The sequence below is a fragment of the Neomonachus schauinslandi genome, chromosome 9, assembly GCF_002201575.2.
Source record: "Neomonachus schauinslandi chromosome 9, ASM220157v2, whole genome shotgun sequence".
NCBI lineage: Eukaryota > Metazoa > Chordata > Mammalia > Carnivora > Phocidae > Neomonachus > Neomonachus schauinslandi.
Genome location: NC_058411.1, coordinates 21,877,866 through 21,892,613, shown reverse-complemented (window position 1 = coordinate 21,892,613; position 14,748 = coordinate 21,877,866). Strand labels below are relative to the sequence as shown.

Sequence of the window (14,748 nt, the reverse complement as noted above, 5' to 3'; positions counted from 1 at the left end):
TTATGCCCCATTCTGGATGTACATATGAAACCTAAGTTTGGATTCTATTTTTAAGATAAAGGAGAAAGTTGGACTATAACTAAAAACATTTTGCTCTGATTTTTGGCAATATCATTTTAAGTTCCTGGAATTGGAATTCTTACTGTTAATCTCCACTGCTGAGAGACATGACATTGGGCATGTTCTGAAAGCTCTACGTGCTGGAGAGGTTTCCATTAACTCTTCAATGGGACAGAAATTGGTGTCTACATTTTCCCCTTTGCAATGGCCATATGATTCTAATTAAGCTAATTTTCCAAACCATCAGTCAGCTTTACGGATTGGAAAGTCCTGTACATCAGTGCATTCCTTTTGCTGTGGATATAACCCATAGGGCATGCTAAGAGCACCTTGTATCCAGCTGGGAATTCTCCCAAAGGCATAGTTTTGTCTTTAACATGCCCTCTGGTATTTTATGCAGCAAGGCAGTACCCACACATGACCTCACCATGTTTCATATTTTTTATTCAAGAGCCCAAATAGTGAAATACACTTCAGGCAAAATAAAAGACAGCAGGCTTCTCTTCTTTCCTTGGTCATAGAATAGGCATTTTCTGCTTAATGGCAGAATTTAAATCAATAGGTCATTTAGAACTTGATATTACCAAAAATCAAGGGTACATTCTATAAACAAGGTGAAGACATAGTACCAGAGATCCAAAACATGAATATAAAAAGTCATATAAGTTAAACGACTGTCACTTTAGCTATACAAAGAACAGTTACTAGTCTGCCTCTAAGGAGGTCAGTTACATTTTAATATCTATATCAAACATTTCTACATTATTGTGTGGGCATTTCATTCACGCCCATTCAAGAAAGTCATTGTTGATTCCACTAAAATTTTCTCTAAGCAATAAAATAAAGTAAGTTTGAATAGTTCCAAGACATACATCTTTCAAACACAATGTTTGAGTAAATCCAGATGCTATGATAATATCTAAAATCTCTTGGAAACTATTTCAATAATAGACAAGCTAATTCAGTTTAAAAGGCTAAACTGATAGCTCCATGTAAACACAGCCTGTGGGGGAGGGGATGTTTAAGTCTCAATTGTTCAAAGGAACATACTTTACAAAGTATGTTTGAACAATTGTTCAAATGAACATACTTTACAAAGACAAGGTAGGTGGGGTGGGTATTGACGATCTAATAATTTCTCTGAGCATACCAGCTAAGCATTGATTCTCTTCTACTTCAAATAATGAGTTCTTGTTATATTCATAAAAGATACATCATAGGAAATCATAAAAAATCATGTTGAGATAAATAGGTTACATAATTACAGGCTTATCATAACTCTGGTAACACCAAGCCATTCTACATACTGTAGGATTCCTGAGCTTTGTCAATTCACTTTCTTCATTGGCCCCTAACTGCCTTTCTTCCAGAAAGTCTTCTATGTTCTATTGAACATATCTTTTTCCCTGATATTCAGCCTATGCCTTTGTATATTTACTTCCACTGCTTCATTTTTCCATTGGAATATCCTCATGGAGAGGAATTGCACACACACGACCTTCTCTTTTCCTTAAACATATATCACGACTGGGTGCTTTTTCCATCATCCTTTTTCCCAGACAACTAGCACTGCCTTAGCCAAATCTCATCCCCCCACCAGCTTCTCTAACATCCTGTTCCATTATTGTACATGTAGAACAAAGGGGAAGTTTAAGGACAACAGGGCGAGTGTGCTGCAACCAAGTTTTCATTTTACTTTTCTAGGGTACCACATAATCTTGACACCATTTTAAAGATAAAATTCAATGGGGCCCACTGAGTAGTCTGGAGTATATAGTTTAATGACTACGAACTCTGAAATAATCTGTCTTCCGTGGGAATTTCCAGAAATTTGTTAGATGATGCCACATTTTCAAAATTTGCTTTGTTTCTTTGCAGGTGTATTTTATAGAATTTAAGACACTGGAAAGCTTAAATGTTGCTGTAAAAAAAACAATCAGTTAAAAGAGTACATTAATATCTAAACAATAAACTAGTGATATGACTGATACATTGTTCCAGTTCTGGTTTTTTTTTTTTTAATATACTTTTTGTTCTTACACACTCAGTTTCCACCTTTTTCTTATTTCAGGCAACTAGTTCCGGAAGATATTTTCAACTTGAGATTTTTTTTTTTCTATGACTTTTATTGTATGATTCAATCATTAATGGAATGGTCATAAGAACCTTTGATTGTACATATCAATACAACCATGTACTGTGATTTGACAGCATCCTCAAATTTACAATAAAAAATTTATAATACAAAATTAATTGGTCTATTCTTTGGGGGTTATGATATTTAGATATTATATTATAGGTAAAACTATAGTATCTTTAAAGAGAAATGTGTGTGTGTATATATATATATATAATACACATTGTGTGTGTGTGTGTATATATATATATATATACATTGTGTGTGTGTGCATATATATATATATATAGCATTATAATGATGATAGAGGCCTTAGATTACTAGACCTCAGCTAATTGGAACAAAGGAAGACCCAGTCCAAATTTAAATGTAAATGGGAATTCCATTTCACCAAATTCCATGCCACTGAGGGTTGCCTTATATCAAAGCCTCCAAAATTATTGAGAATTGTCTCAAACTAACTTTCTATTCCTCTATTTTGTAACTGAAGAAATCTTGCTTATTTGCACCTATTATTCATTATAGTTCACCTACTTTGGGAGGAGAACAGTGCTATAGCTGAATGGCTAGGGCACCTCCCTCCCACAGCAGCTGAGATTATATTTATATATATTATAAAGACTATATTATGAAGAATGTACTCTCCAGCTCAGCCACCGTTATGGAGACTAAGACCAAGAATGAGTGGGGCCACATCATAACTGTAGGAATGGAGAGGGACAGACCAGCACCACTGGACCTGCTGGTTTTACATTTAATCAGTATCACGGGGTATAATTCACCCACTGAAAATATACATACCACAAACCTGTTTCAAAAAGTAATTATTTCTACCAAAGAATCCTCATAATTACAAATAATGAAGTGTGGGGTTCTTTTTTCTCCCCTTTCCATCCCCTTTTCTCCCTCAATTGAGGAGTATATGATAAATACATTGATTTCATATGTATATTCTCAATGCTAATTTCAGTTGAGCTGTTTCTTTTTCTGGCCCATATATGTTTTATGTTTCCATGTTTCTGTGACTAACAAGTTAGTCCCACTCTCTATAGCTTCAAGGTGAAACTCTGTGAAGCCTCCTCATCTTTCTGCCTCCTGTCCCTAGCTTGTCAATTTGATTTTCTTCTAGGGCTTTCCCCACCTGCCTAGAAAGGAACCCTAAGATTTCAGATAATCATCCTCATCCTCCAGGTAGGGCTCATTCTTGATATCTGCAAATATACCTGTGAGTTCTGGGATGTTTAGACTGGCATAGAGCACCACAAGGCTAGAAACTAGAACAGCAGAGACTACTCAAACACTGTTAAACACAAAAGCCTTAACCACAAGGACTGGGCTCAAGGACTCGTTATAAGTAAATATTTGGGAACTTTCCAGATGGGCTCTATCCGTGCTGAATAAAGTGTAGGCAATACCCCTTATACTAATAAGGACAATAGTTCCCTAACATAGTAGTTATTCAGGTAAGTCTTTTCTTCAAGTCCCAAAGCATGCATCAGCTGTATTACTTCTTTCCCAAGGCAGAATGAACACATGTTGAAACAGGGTTTCTTCCTCTCCATCTTGGGATCTTTTCACTCAGGGCTTCTCACTAGGAAGAGATGTGCTGGGGTACTATTTAGCCAAATGCCATTTGAGTGGTAAAAGGAGTATGGAGATGTTAGAGGTTTATGTTCTTCTGACATGTAAATTCCTGTCTTTCAACAAGACAATGGGACTCAGTTGAAATAGTAGATTCAGTTCTTAGTTTCCTTTCCTTTACATAATTTAAAAAAACAAAACAAAAAATTCTTTTACAATCATACCTTTAACCAGCTAATCTAGATTTCATCTTTTGCTGAAATTCTTCTCCAGCCAACGCCGGACTTCTTGAAGGTTGTAGCAGAAGGGGCCCTTTCCTCCCAGATAAGCAATTTTCTGTCTCTGCACAATACACACACGTTCAAAGGCTACCCCATAAGCTACATTGGCATTATTGTCCATGCGGTCAGCCACAACTTGGCACTGGGGCGGCAAGGAGAAACGCTCCAGAAGCTGGTGGGCTGCTGCACATCGGTCTTCCTGGTTCCTGTGCTTCTTCACTTCAAAAGACAAAGAAGAATCACCAGGCACTGCCCAACCATCTGAAGGATGAGCCTCATCAATGTAGACCAACAGGAAGTCAGCCACTGATGAGAACTCTTCCACCAGTTTGCTGAAGGCTGGCAGCTGGCTGGTAAAAGGAGGTCAAGTGGCTGAGCCAAAGTTGACCACCAGTGGGCGCTCAGGGCTGGCAAAGTCAAGAAGGTGGCACTCCGCTCCATCAACCATCTTCACCTGGGCACCATTTCTACTGTTGTCACCTCCTTCAGAATTGGAGACATGTACCACACTGGAATTGGGGGCATCTTCACCCAATTTCACCTGGTGGTGAAAAAAAAAAAAAGGGAGAGAATACCATATGAAATGCGTTGTTACTCCATTTCACTCTATACAAAAACAACTGGCTCTAATCAAATGTGGTATTCCTTTATAGGATGTAATAAACCTATATTGATTTAAGTAAAGAGGCATCATGGCAGGTAATGTAAAAAAAGTCCCTAAAAAGAGTAGAAGTCTTTTTCATTCTGTAGAGTCACTGAGGCTAATTGTTTTCAGCATTGAAGGCATCTCAGTTAACTCTCTTCATCATTACGTTGAGGCTGGTATTCTTTATTACCCTTGCTTTGCTGTCAATGGTTAGCACGCATTGTATAACAAATGATTAACTGACTTCATTTTAAAAGTTAAAAGTGAATGGTCTAGTTTAAGAGAAATTATCAGAGTTGTGGGAGTTAGGTACCTCCATCTGAATTCCCACTAATGAATCCCAAAATACTTGGGAAAGACCTTTATATTCTTGCATGATGCTAATTCATTTAATCTCAACCAATGGACAATGATCCCAATGAAGTGTATTTCTGTCCAGGGCTAGAAAACCCGGGCTCTGCCATTTACTGGAAGGGCTACTTCCACTTTACTTCTTCAGTGCCTCAGCTTTTCCATCTGTAAAATGGTGATGCCTTCCTTGGACAGTTATAGGGTGATAACATAAGAAAATGAGCTCTTGTACACTACAAATCATTGTGTGGGTATAGGTTCCATCATTAAATGTCACCCAAACATGTGAAACAGCATATCATCTTTCTGGGAAATTCTATGTTTTAAAAAAAGATTATCCTTAGAAGTGATTTGAGCTCTTCTCTATATGATGTCCTTCCTGGAGGTTTCTCGAGCTGCTACTTACTTTCAGGTTCCTACAACTGGAACCTCACCATTTCCATAAAACAAATGAAATAACAAAAACATACAATTATTCCAGAATTCTTTTAATTCCTCATTTTTCATGTGTTTTTGGTTTGGTTTGTTTTCTTGTTTTTATCTAGGAAATCACAAACCATTTACTAGTCTATCATACATTCTATTAACGAGCACCTCTGAACTAAAAAATATTCAGGCAGGTAGAGAAGAAGGTATGCAAGAAAATTGTTCCACATCCCCCTTTGCAAGTGGTTTAAATAGCTGAACACAGACTGAAGGAAAGTTTGCTGGCCTTTGGATCTGTAAATTGATGATAAAAAGCTGGCAACATAAAAGAACCAATTACTTCAGTTTGAATTAACACAATCGGATCTTCCCCTAGAATGGTTTAATCAAAGCCAATAACATTAGGGACAACTTACGACAGCCCAATTGATTTTTATACACTATACTTAATATTACAAAACACTTCCAACTGGATCGACTTATTCCCTTCATATAAATACAGCCACACATAACACTGCTAGTAATTGAAGTCACTTAGAAGTAAACTGTTAAAAACTCAACAATCCAAACTGATGTAAAATACTCAAGGGCTTTTATTCATAAGCTTCTATCTAATGTGAATGCGTAACTCATTTTAACTGTAGAGAAAGAAGTAAAGAAGTTCTTTCTCCCTTCTGAAAAATCCTAGCAATGCAGATTTGAAATGACACAATTAGTTTTCCTAAAAAATCTTAGAATAACAACCTTCTTTCTTAGAAAAGGAAGCTGTTGGTATGATTTAAATAAGTACGTTTGTTTTCAGTTACTATCAGGGAGAAAGTTACTTTATTTATATTAATTTTCTTGGTTAATTTGCAAGTTACACTAGATGGAGAAATCTAATAAGCTACTTCCAGCTGGGTTATTTTATATGAGGTAAAATAATACCTCATTTATCTCTGAGGTATTAAAATATACTTACAATTTAAAGATACACATTTTAAAGGTATTATAAACTTTTTTAAAAAAAGATTTTATTTATTTTTCAACAGAGAGAGAGAGAGACAGCGAGAGAGGGAACACAAACAGGGGGAGTGGGAGAGGGAGAAGCAGGCTTCCTGCTGAGCAGGGAGTCCGATGTGGGACTCGATCCCAGGACCCTGGGACCATGACCTGAACCGAAGGCAGATGCTTAACGACTGAGCCACCCAGGCGCCCAGGTATTATAAACTTTTTAATCTATGGGTACTTCTTGCACTTCTTTGTAGATCTAGGTGGTGGGTAGCATTACCATTACCTTCTCATTAGATTTTTCCCACTTAAAATACAGGTAATAATTCTAAGAGGGCTGCTTTCAATGATATTGCGCTGTGTTCCTCAATACACTGTGATATAAAGATCTGAATGCATTCAGACCAGTCTAAATCCATGAACTGTCATAGTGACTTCTTGTCAAGTGAGCAACCCATACACAGGAGAAAAATCATCTCTGGACTGTAGACTTATAGGTTCTTGGTAGGTGAAAACAACCATCTGCTTGCTGGAGTCATTTTAAAGACCTCTGATGCCCCTGACTCTCACCCAGGCAGAGCTGCTGATCCTCGCATTATTCTTGATTATTCAACTGAATAATCTAATCTGATGCTTCAGTCACAGGTGACTCTCTTATTACCTGTAGTTAATTTTCTTGGAAAGTTAAAGCACCTTCTCCTTCTTTTTAGTGACACATAGTTCAGCCACATAATTCTTTCAAAATACAGACTAGTCCACGTCAGAAAATTTCAAACAAGTATAATACATTCACTCTAAAATTAAAAATTAGAAAAGTTACCAAATACATAATGCTTGTGTGTGTGTGTGTGTGTGTGTGTGTGTGTGTGTGTAGTGCCGGCAGCAGGGTTGGCATTTTGTTAAGCTGGGAATTTTGTTGAATGAATAACTGAGTGAATAATAGCTGTTATACTCCTAGGAGTAGGGGTCAATGAAGAATTTTACACTTAATAATAATCTTGACCTGCAAAGAACACAACTGTGTTTGGGTGATGGATATGCTACTGAGTCAGATAATTTGGAAATGTGAATCCTGGAGCCCTATTGTAGAATTCCGTCATAATCAACACCAAATACTATCAATCTGTTCTTGATTATCTCGCCTGGTGCATGTATGAAATGATAGTATCCAATCCTCTTTATTTTGCTGAGCAGCCACGGGGCCCTACTGCAGATTGGAAGGTCATAAGTGGACATCCTGTTCATGAGGGTGACTAGGTTAGAGAAAACGTTTAGGTAAGACCAATGATATTAATAAACCTATGAGGGGGAAAAAAAAACACCTATTATTTGTGAGTCCCAATGTGAGTAGACCAGTAGTCTGCTTTTGTAAACCTCATCTACTAATTGTAAAGTTTGTCCATTTTGCTAAAACCTGCTGATGACAATTTAGCAATGATAAAAAAAAAATAAACTTCAGAAATTTAAAAAATGAAAGTTCCCTTTAACCTAAAAAAAAAAACCTTTTAAAAGGACATTATTGTCCTTTCTCAATTGCCATTTGAGACCAATGTCATTTCTCATTTGATCTCTGTGACAATTAAATTCCTATTATGACCAGAATTTCAAATGAAGAGTTTCTTGGTTTGCTCAGTTATACGCCCTGCTGAGACGGAATGGGAGAATCACCATTGTCTTCAATGATGGAAGATTCTTTGCTTTCCCCAGGAGCAAAGCATTCCTTGACAAAGAGCCAGGATGATGAAGAAAATAAAAGTTTGTCCCATAATAACATTTAGGCTGCAGGAAAGAAGCTCAACAAAAACAAGTTATCCCCTGGTACTCCCAAACTTTGTTTTAATTTCCCACAGTGGCACAGAAAGTCTCCTGGCCACAAGTTACCTATCATCTTAATTTCTCCTTCTTAGAGGGTTTGTGTTTGGTTTTTGTCCTTAATGAGACATATTTGCCAAAGAGGCATTCAAAAGGCATTTTTTACTCTTGCGGAAGAGTAATTAGGTCGGTACCTCTTTCCCTGCCAGCATTAGCTGCTCTAAAGAGAACCCTGCCCAGTATTTAATGCCCAAACACAAGAAGCATCATTTCCACTAATTGGTCTTGAAGTTCCGATGTTCCCAAAGGGTCCCTTTATTTTGCAAGGATCAGAAAGGACATACGTAAAATGTAATATCGTCATCACTGACTTTATCGCTCTCATCTGCGCTATTACAGTTGTCCTTTCTTATGTTTGTGTAATCAACATCAACACAACATCAACAAGGGAGGTAAATAAAGGGTTGCATTTTTACAATACAGGGCATCTCTGGGCAGAGCACAAATGTTGTGATAGCTATATTTATAAATATGAACAAGAGTGTAAATATATGGCATATAAATTGACTCCCTTGATGATGGTATTCCTTTTACTGACAGTGTTCAGTGCATGGGGAAAAGGATAATACTTCTTTAGCATGTGGACTGTGAAATGCAGGGCAAGGGAAAAAAAGAACCATTCATCAAGCAGAAGCTGGAAATAGAGCATATACTACTAACCTTGTTTTTTTTTTTCCCCTTTTCCACAGCCTAAGAAAGGCTTCTGGACAAAATATCACCTCATCCCATGGTAGGAAGTAAGGCAAATGATAAAAATGGTGGTGGTAGAACAATATTTACACATCCTTCTTGCTACCCAAAGCCCTGGAATGGCTTTATTAACCATCAAGAATTTTCAAATTTTTTCAAATTTTTTGAAATAATGACCAGACTGCATCAGCGGCCTTACAAACGTGGCCAAACAATTATTAAGCAGCAATTTACCCATTTACATTCAAATTGGCCAAATAAACCAGAGTTGAAGAATGAGCTACGTACTCTTTCCTCAATTCCCTTTTGGTCATTCTCTTTTTGATTTGTACCTTGAAAACCTTGATTTGTACCTGAGCTCTAGCACTTCCTAGTGGTTTATCCAAGTGATGGACAAGCTCTGGCTGTGGCCTCCTTTGTGTTCTTTTGGGACAATTTCTCTCTTAAGAGGGCTATTTCCCATTGTAGAAACCAGTGTCAAAAGGTTTGAGGTGAATGAAGAGGAGAAGGATGTTAGAAACCCTTTCAAAACCAAAATTATATGTTCAAATGAATATGTTTTCTGTGCTACTGCAGTATTTACCACGCAGAAGCTAAACTGCTTGTCAGCCTCTATACTGTGTGTTTACTTTTACACTTCATTTAGGTAGGAGCCAGACTCCCAGACAGGGTAGTTTGCTTATTGGTTGCATTTTTGAGTCTCGGAACACCAGCACAAGGATGCAGTGTTAGACGCAATGACACAGATTAGGAAAACTTAAAGAACACACATCTGGTGTTCACCTCTGTCACAAGTTTCCGTAGACATTCTTTTTCATCAAAACCTTGCACGGAACTCCCTCTAACCGAGCGCAAGTTATCTTTAAAGGTTTCCCTCTGAAGTTAATTTTAACTCCCAGTCAATATTTTAACGTAGAAGGGTTGTTTTATTTTGTTCTGTTGCTTTCCTTGTGGCCTCCTATTGGAGCCAAACACAGGGATAGCACTTTTATAGCAATATCTTCCCAAATAGCTGACCTGCAACAAAGGGAATTAGAAAGGACGGGCCTAACGTATTACAGGTGCGCAAATCCCTCAGCCGGGAAAACTCTGCTTCTGCAGGTGGCAGCCTCAAAGTAACGCAAGTCAGGGTTGTGAAATACAGTGCTGCTGCATCACATAGAACCTCCTCCAGGGTGGCCCTAGATTGGCTCCACCCAAAGACAGTGTCGCAGATGACAACAGCAGTCAGGGAAGTGATTCAACCTCTTTCAGAGATTCGCCGTGACCCTTAAATGCCACCACAGCCACCACCACCTTGTCATACTTGGGAGACAGAAGGAGACCTAAAATCAAGGCAAGCTGTATTCACAACGTTTCTATTCATTAGACACCCAGTCCAGTCTTGTCTCTGGATATATGGGTTCTTGAGTTGCTTCTTCTCATGGTATCTATTATATAAATCATAAAAAGCAAACATAATAACATCAGTTGTGAACTTGGTCACTAATCAAATCAATAGAAACAATATAGGAGAAGAATACATAAACCATATGCAAAAAAAAAAATCACTTGTCCTTGTCAATCTCTTGGACTACAAAACACAAAATATTGCAACACACTATATATTAGTGAAAAAAATAAATAATAAAGTTTATTGAAGAGGCATTTGGTTTTTCCCCCTTTTTATTCCAATAAGCTGCTTAAGAGGAGAAACACTCCTCTTGTGGGTAACAGCAGAGCCCCCATATTTTATGTGAGATATTTATACAAGGATATACGTGTATAAGTAAAATTCTCCCAACTGGTGACTTTCCTTTTATAGGCAAAAAGTCCATTATCTTTCAAAGAAGTAAGAGTTTAATATGCTGAGTTCAAGCCACTGGCACTGGCATGTTATCTTCCTAATACCTACAAAATCCAGATATGGATGAGGGAACTTGCTAATAACGTGCCTGACATATGTGAGTGTGCATTCTCCACCCTCGTCCGAAGTCTTTTCTCCCACATCAAAACATAAAACTTTCACATTCAATGATACATTTGTGGGAATGAAATGGCCATCTCGATATCTCCCTCCCTCAATTCCCCTTTGCCCAACATACATAACATTATATGGTTAGAACCTTAAGCATTGTTTCCTATTATTATAAAGGAACTTTTATTTACTAACAAGAGCTCTTACTATTCTCTGGCCTTAAGGACAACACATGCAGACGTTCTGCAGGTAACTTTTGATAACAAAGACATGCAATATAGTAAAACGCCCCTAATTCATGATGAATATTTCCTTCTTGAACACTTGTTTAATTTTCAGTGGAACAAGCTTACTCTGGATTCTTTGTGACTAGAAGTTACTTCTGTTCCTTTCCTGGTGCATAGATGTTATTTTTCTAGATTTTATTGATGGGGGATTCATTCCTCCCCCCCTCTCCGATTCTGAGTTTTAATCCTGTTTCTGAGGTGCCACTTGTCTATAATGTACCACTTCACTGGCTTCCATATGCCTCTCAAACTCCCTTCCCTGGCATCTCGGACAAGGTCCCCCTACACAGTTAGGGAAAACCAAGATTGTCTACTTTGACCACAACTTCTGCCAGATGAGTCCATTCTTCTTAATTAAGCCCAGAGATCTTTAGGACTCATGTGGGCATGGACAGAGGGGACAACTGACAAAGGACCAGTTCCCCTTTGCCCCTTGAGATTTGAGTTGGGGGTGTCCTACCAACATCTCCAAGCAGCCAAAAGGCTGGGATGTCAGTAAGTCTTAGAAACAAAGATCATCAAGTCTGGTCTTGAGAAGCAGCCCTGGGACATGAGTTCCGCAGCTAAGTAAGGTCACTGCTCCAGTGCTCAAGACACGTGTTATAACAGTTTTGAGACTGTAACGAACCATAGACTTATCTGCTCTTTCTAGGACAACTTGTTTCACTTTTGAGAAAGCAAATGTGGTTTCCCTTACAAAGTCTGGATTTCTGACAGCTAGTTCTCAGCTCTTTCTTTTTTGCAAATTGGTATCCGCTAACCCCGGGACTCGGCGCCTGATAACCACTTCAAAAGGGTTCAAATCAAATAAGTCACGGGGATGAAAAGTGTAGCATAGGGAATATAGTCAATAATTTTGTAATAACTTTGTATGGTGACAGATGGTAACCACACATATCATGGTGAACATTTCTTAATGTATATAATTGTCGAAACCCCATGTCATACACCTGTTCATTGTATGTCAACTATCCTTCAATTACAAAAATGTCCATGTAGAGGAGGATGCTGCACGCAGGGCTGCCTTCATTAACTCTTACCTCTACCAGAAACGAGGGGGGCTATTATGCCAAATCACACCAGCTGTGACCATTTTGTTACATCTTGCCAACTCTGAGGGTTCTGAGTAGCATTTTCTTTTTTTCCCCTTGCTTTTCAGTGCCCACCATTGAACCGTCTTTCCTAATGCACCTCCACCTCTCATCAAGCAAACCCTCAAAATCCCAGTTTGTGACAAGAGCAGGTTAAACGCAGCAGTCTCCCCTCCCCCGACATTTTCCGACTTTTCCCCAAGTTATTTAACCAGCACAAACACCCTCTACTCCAAAATTGCAGCAAGACACGAATGACCCTATTAGAAAGCCTCCTTACTAAGTCACGCCGAGTCATTATAACTTAATACCTGTCAGCCCCAAATCTAACCTGTGTGACAGGTGTGGAAGGTGCAGGAAGGAGCTCCCTTGAGCATAACCACCAGGCCCCCAAAGAGAGCTCCATGATCCCAGCCCAGTGCTCCCCACGGCCTGCTGTCCCTAACTTGCCAACCCCTACCCCTGCTGATCACGGGAGAAGCCCCTGTCGGAGCAGCTCACCTGCTTGTAGGCATCGAGGAGGAAGCTTTTCCAGATGCAGCGCATTCCCTCTGAGGTCAGCATGCGCCTCCACTCCCCGCGAGTGGACTTGGAGCGGCTCAGCAGCAGCACCACGTGCTTGAGGAGAATGACCGAGTCATAGAGTGCCAGGAAGAGGCAGTTGGAGAAAAAAACTGGCAGAATTTGCAGTGTGATCAGCAAGTCTACGCTGAGGATGCCCATCTTCTCTGCCTCCCAGTCAGTTCCCTTGTGCGCTCTGGTTCCCCTTCACCCTCTTATTTAAAAGGGGGGTGGTGATAGAGGGGGTGGGGGAGATAAAGGGGAAGGCCGGGGGTGGGGGGAGAAGGAGAAAAACTAAATTAAAAGGAAGCCCAAGTTGTCTCCTCTTTCAAAGAAGCAGAAATGGTAAGACCAAGTCCAGTCTCTCCAGCCCAGCAGTTGGAGTGTGCCCATCAATTCATTCAATTCGGAGCTGCTGCTTTTTTTTTTTTTTTTTTTTGGGTTTTAAATTTTTAAAAAAAAAAAAAAAACCACACACACACACAAACTGGCGTACCCGTTCCTAATCCAGTTACCCCTCTCAGAGTCGGTTAAAGACAGGCAGTTCTACTTTCATTTCCAAGCACCTATGAGACTGTGGCAGAGATTGCAAATTTTTCTTTAGCTTTTCATTGTCTCTATGTTCAGAAACGTAGACTGTTTCTTTCTTGAATTGCCAGAGTTTTAAAAAATGTGCTTTAAGGGTAGTTTTTCCCCTTCTTTACTCCGTTTTACACACACTTTCTGTTCTCCTTCTCCCAGGCTGTCTCTCTCTCTCCCTTCCCCAGGAGCGACTGACTCCTCTTTTCCTCACTCCCTCTGGCTTTTCCTTCGTGCTATCTGTCTGTGGTGCAAAGTGCCTCTCTCTCTGCAGCCCAGTGAGTCTCCCTGAAGCCTTTTATACATTCCCTGGCTAATTGCTGCAATAGAGAAATGAAAGCCTAATCTTGGTAAAGATCTTGACGTCATTGAGAAAGAGGGCTTTACTTTGGCCAGAACTGCAGTGAATAGAAAAGCAAAACTCAACAACTTTTTTTTTTTTTTTAGAAGGAGGGGGGGTAGAGGGACAGTGGAATTTTGCTTTGTGATTTAAAGAGAGGGAGAGAGAAAAAAAATTAATACTTTTGACGGTTTTCAGGAAATGCTTCCAGACTTTGGGAAAAGTAATTTAATGTAACGTGTAAATTGATAGGGAAACTCTCTCTCCTCTGATGATGATTATTGTTATTGTTCATTTATGAGGGGTTTTTGGAAAGAATGGATTCTGGAAGGCAGGTAGAAAAGAGAAAGAGTACTCAGGGATGGTCTCTGTTCTATTTTTTAGAAGATGTGGATGCTTACATCTAGTCTTTATACCTTTATACTGTGACAGTTTCTCGTCAGATTTGTGACCTAGGTTCTTTAAATATTTTTGAGTCATGATCTTATTTAAGAAAATTCAAAGTGAGTTGTGAGGTGGAAAACTTTTAAACTCTTTGAGTACCATCACAGCATTTCTCTAAAGCTTTTTGCAGAAAATGAATACAAGTTTTCTTTCCAGTGTTACTGAAATTTCCAATGTAAAAAAGAAAAGAAAAAGAAAAAAAAAATCTTCCAGACACCATGAAAGTAGCTAGGTGACCAGACCCTCTTTTTGTTCAATTTTGCCTACATGCAGATTAAATTAAAACTTTCTATCAAGTGGCATTAAGATGCCATAAGACTGAGAAATAAATTTCTTTATAAGTGAGCTCTTTAAATTCTGCACTTCTCCTGCTTCTATTAACATAACCCTTAAGAGACCTGAAGCTTTAGGGAATCTTCCTTTTTCCTTGAAAAAAAAATTTAATTAAATTTGTA

General features: G+C 38.8%; 1 protein-coding gene across 1 annotated transcript; it reads right to left on the bottom strand.

The window, feature by feature from the left end:
* Positions 1-4,004: 4,004 nt before the first annotated feature.
* DIO2 (iodothyronine deiodinase 2) lies at positions 4,005-13,334 on the bottom strand. The gene is given in 3 exon segments (XM_021679613.1): positions 4,005-4,027; positions 4,030-4,600; positions 12,871-13,334. Coding segments are annotated over 3 exon segments (816 nt in total). The 5' UTR covers positions 13,093-13,334.
* Positions 13,335-14,748: the final 1,414 nt, after the last annotated feature.